This window comes from Prosopis cineraria, unplaced genomic scaffold, assembly GCF_029017545.1.
Source record: "Prosopis cineraria cultivar Desert tree isolate PC_DT_omini unplaced genomic scaffold, ASM2901754v1 PC5, whole genome shotgun sequence".
Taxonomy (NCBI): Eukaryota; Viridiplantae; Streptophyta; class Magnoliopsida; order Fabales; family Fabaceae; genus Prosopis; species Prosopis cineraria.
In genome coordinates this window covers 32,915,662-32,920,221 of record NW_026555336.1, presented here as the reverse complement: position 1 = coordinate 32,920,221, position 4,560 = coordinate 32,915,662, and the positions used below count along the sequence as shown (strand labels likewise).

The window sequence follows — 4,560 nt, the reverse complement described above, 5'->3', positions numbered from 1 at the left end:
ATAAAATTGTGCTATCTCACTTATAAACTTACACTATATACAAACTTAATTAAATTTGTTAAACTTATCAATTTTTTACCAATTAAGTGAGTCAAATATATACTATGCAAAACTCATTCATAAAAGTAGTAGGACCCATTTCAAAGAGAAATAAAACTCAAATAAAAAACTAATATTAATAGAAAACAAAAATAATATTAAAAATAAGCTGCCTTATTTTAAAATTTTACTTTGAGTATGATAATCTATCCATGTAGATAAATTTAATTTCAATAATTTATATTTAAAATATATTTAAATTAAATTATGATCATGTTTTATATTTTTATTATTTAATCATATACTTTAAACGACTATTTATTAATAAAGGTAATTCTTACGAGTTTACATTCCTATTACAAGTTGTTCTAAACTCGTGAGTTTGACAATCTTGAGAAAAACTACTACTCTTGACTTATATTTTTTATAAGCAAAATCATCAATTTTAATAAGCATTTATTATATATTTTTTAAATTATTTCTTATAATTTTGGTCAAAAAAAATTATTTCTTATAATTTACATAAACAAAATACAATTGATGTATGGTTATGTTGATTAATACAAAGCATTCTAGTTCACTTTTTTATTTTCAAACATAATTATTATAGTTAACTGATTTTTTTAAATTATGTGACATAATTTTTTACATATAAAAATAAAAAAAGTATATATATAAGTATATATATAGATAATGGAATGAGACGGGACATTCATGAGTTGAGACATTACATATTTGATCCTCATTGTCAACATACTTTTTTCCACTTCAATATGAAAGATATTTTTAATTAAATCTTATATATTAATAAAATTTTGTTATTTAATTAAAATTATAATAATTTTTTTCTTGATCATATCAATTAATATCACAAGATTGTAGATAAAGCACATAATTAATGTCTCTTCACTTTTTTTTAAAATAAAAGTAAAATTATTTAATTACTTAAAAATATTGTGATGTTCTTTATATTTAAAGATAAAATAATTTTTTTAAAATATTGTATACTTCTTTCGTTTAAAATATAAGATATTTTTTAAAGAGTTAGATATTAAAAAATGTAAGGTATTTTTAATTTTTTTAAATATAATTATTATTGTTTTTAAAAATATTTCTATTAATAATGATTTTATATTTATTGTAAGTTATTTAATAAAAAATAAATATAAAAAATAAAATTAATTTAAAAATAAATAATTAATTTTATTAAAAATAAGATTTAATTAAAAATATTTTATATTTTTAATGAAAGAAGATTATAAAAATAGGTAAGCAATTGAGATGGGCCAGGTCAACTCCGACCAAATTCTTCATGGACACTGAGTAGCATCGACTTGATCACAAGCGCGTCAAAACGCACAATTTCTGGAGGCAAACTGATGCGTTTTGATTCTAACGCGACGCGTGGGAACGCCTACTCCCTCTGCTTACTGCACAGCTACAATTTGTTGCTAGCAGAGTGACAGCAACGGTTAAAAAGTTGGGAGATGAAAGACAGGTATCAAGTGAACCAATTAATTTAATATAAATTTAAAGTGTTAAATTTTAAAAATTTATAAATTTAATTCACAATTTAATAATTTTTTAATTTATTTTTAAAATTTTAACATGATTAAAAATAATTTTTTTATTAAAATTTAAAACACAGTTATAAATTTATTACAATAAAATTATAAAATTGAGAATCACATTTATAAATTTTTAAAATTTAACATTTTGAGATTTACTTGAATTAATTGACTCATTTTAAAAATCTAATCCCTCCATTAAAAAATAAAAATATTATTAATTGAATTTTACTCTCTAATAAAGTAGTTACTTACTTTTCAACTAACCGTATTTTTTCATATTTATTCCTATTAAACACTCTACAATAAATATAAAGTCATTATTAATAGGTACACTTTTAAAAAAAGATAATAATTATACCTCAAAAGACTAAAAATGTATTATTTTTGTTTGAACATTTAATTCCTTAAAAAACTTTACATATTTGAACAGAGGGAGTATCTATCATTCTCTCTTAAAAGTTTTCATTTTTGTAGTCTTGCAACTAAAAAATAAAAAATATGCTCGTCTATATTCTTTGTAATTTAAAATATAATAATTTTTTTTAAAAAATTATATATTAATAAAAAATTTATTTTTATAAAATATATACTTCATCCGTTCAAAAATATAGAAATTTTTAATCGATTTCACTCTAATAAAGTAATTGCTTACTTTCAAATTAACTATATTTTTTTATATTTACCCCTATTCAATATCCTATACTAAATATAAAAGTCATTATTAATAAGGACACTAAAAAAAAGATAATGATTACACTTTAAAAGACTTAAAAATATAAAAACACCAACTTTTTAAAAAATGTCTATATTTTTTGACGGAGGGAGTATCATTATTTTTTTAAACTTTAATTACCAATGCAAATACATAAATATTTAAATTAATAAACATAAAAAATAAAATAAAAATTAATATTTTTAATATATACTACATTTTTTATATTTTAAACTAAGGTTAAATAAAAAATATTTTTATTTTGGAGAGGTGGAGTATACTTCACGTGTATTTTTCATGAGATATTCTCGATATTCGTCACGCATTCAATCGAAGTTTCGTAAAAAATCTCAGAACTCGGATCATACTTACGCCTGAAGAATTGTTTTTTGAGATCGATGCGCATGTAAAATTCCTCATCGATTTATGATCATGATTCCTCTTTCCATCTTCTTGATCGTTCTCTTCTTCATCAACCCCTCCATTGAGTCCAACGCTTCCATCTCCATCACTCCCACTGTCCTTTCTAAATCCGGCGATTCCGTCGGTATCCAATGGTCCGGCATTGATTCTCCCTCCGATCTTGACTGGCTCGGCATATATTGTCCTCCCGACTCTCGCAATGACCACTTCATTGGCTACGTCTTCCTCACCAGATCACCCACGTGGCGATCCGGGTCGGGTTCCATTTCCCTCCCCGTCGTCAACCTTCGATCCAACTACTCTTTCCGGATCTTCCGTTGGTCACGATCCGAGATCAATCCAAGGCGTCAGGACCACGACCACAACCCCTTGCCCGGCACAAACACTTGCTGGCTTCCTCACAGGAGCTCACATTTGAACCGGATCGGGGCCCTGAACAGATCCATCTGGCATTCACCGATAGTGACGATGAGATGCGGGTCATGTTCGTTACGGGGGATGCGAAAGAGACGTACGTCAAGTACGGGGAGAGTAAGGATAAACTAGACGGTGTGGCGTTAGCTCGCGTGAGGAGGTACGAGAGGGAAAACATGTGCGACTCTCCGGCCAACCAAACGATCGGTTGGAGGGACCCAGGGTATATTCACGATGGGGTTATGACGAATTTGAAGAAAGGAGTGAGATATTATTACCAGGTATTGCGCGTATATATTAAGCTGGGTCTGTAATCTTAATAGAATTGTTTTATACAATTCTCAAACTCAGAAGCAACGCTACTCATAATTTGTTATATATATATATATATATGGTTCAAATGCAATGTGAGCATGATAAGATTTGGTGTTTTCTTTTTGTCTTTGTTTTTGTTTGATCGGGGAGTTTACTTGTATCCTTTGTGATTCCCCTCTGTAAATTTCACATTTTTTTATGGCCTTCCTGATCCTGAAAATTGCTTCGTTGAACCTTATGCTGACATATTGTTTGAGGAAAATTCAGTTGGCTTGATGTGTTATTTGACTCTGTTTCATTTTCACTACTTCACACGTAATTAAATCATATGATCACGATCCAATATTGCTAATACTATTAGGTTGGAAGTGATAGTGGAGGTTGGAGCATAACACACAGCTTTGTGTCGAGAATAATGACTCTGATGAGACGGTAGCTTTCCTCTTTGGTGACATGGGAACTGCTACACCATACTCAACATTTGTGCGAACGCAAGATGAAAGCATATCAACCATGAAGTGGATCCTACGAGATATTGAAGCTCTTGGTGACAAGCCTGCCTTCGTCTCACACATTGGAGACATTAGCTATGCAAGAGGTTATGTGTGGCTGTGGGACAATTTTTTTTGCTCAAATTGAGCCTGTTGCATCGAAAGTGGCATACCATGTTTGCATTGGTAATCATGAGTATGACTGGCCCTTGCAGCCATGGAAACCTGATTGGGCTGGTTATGGAAAAGATGGGGGTGGTGAGTGTGGAGTACCCTACAGTTTAAGGTTCAACATGCCTGGAAACTCTTCAGAACCCACAGAGCCAAAGCACCGGCAACTCGAAATCTTTACTACTCATTGATATGGAGTGGTACATTTTGTGTACATCTCAACAGAGACCAATTTCCTTCCTGGGAGCAGCCAGTATAACTTTCTGAAGCATGATTTGGAATCAGTCAACAGGAGCAAGACTCCTTTTGTTGTTGTCCAAGGGCACCGTCCCATGTACACAACAGCAATGAAAATAGAGACACCTCATTAAGGAGACAGATGCTTGAGCACTTGGAACATTTGTTGGTGAATAACAATGTCACC

General features: G+C 29.8%; 1 protein-coding gene across 1 annotated transcript in view; it reads left to right on the top strand.

The window, feature by feature from the left end:
- The first annotated feature begins 2,712 nt into the window (after positions 1-2,712).
- Positions 2,713-4,560, top strand: part of LOC129310840 (probable inactive purple acid phosphatase 2) — a 2,020-nt gene continuing 172 nt past the window's right edge. The window contains 8 exon segments of the mRNA XM_054952750.1: positions 2,713-3,124; positions 3,127-3,440; positions 3,836-3,881; positions 3,884-4,095; positions 4,097-4,283; positions 4,286-4,325; positions 4,327-4,478; positions 4,481-4,554. Of these exon segments, the coding sequence (XP_054808725.1) occupies positions 2,749-3,124; positions 3,127-3,440; positions 3,836-3,881; positions 3,884-4,095; positions 4,097-4,283; positions 4,286-4,325; positions 4,327-4,478; positions 4,481-4,554 (1,401 nt within the window). The 5' untranslated portion in view covers positions 2,713-2,748.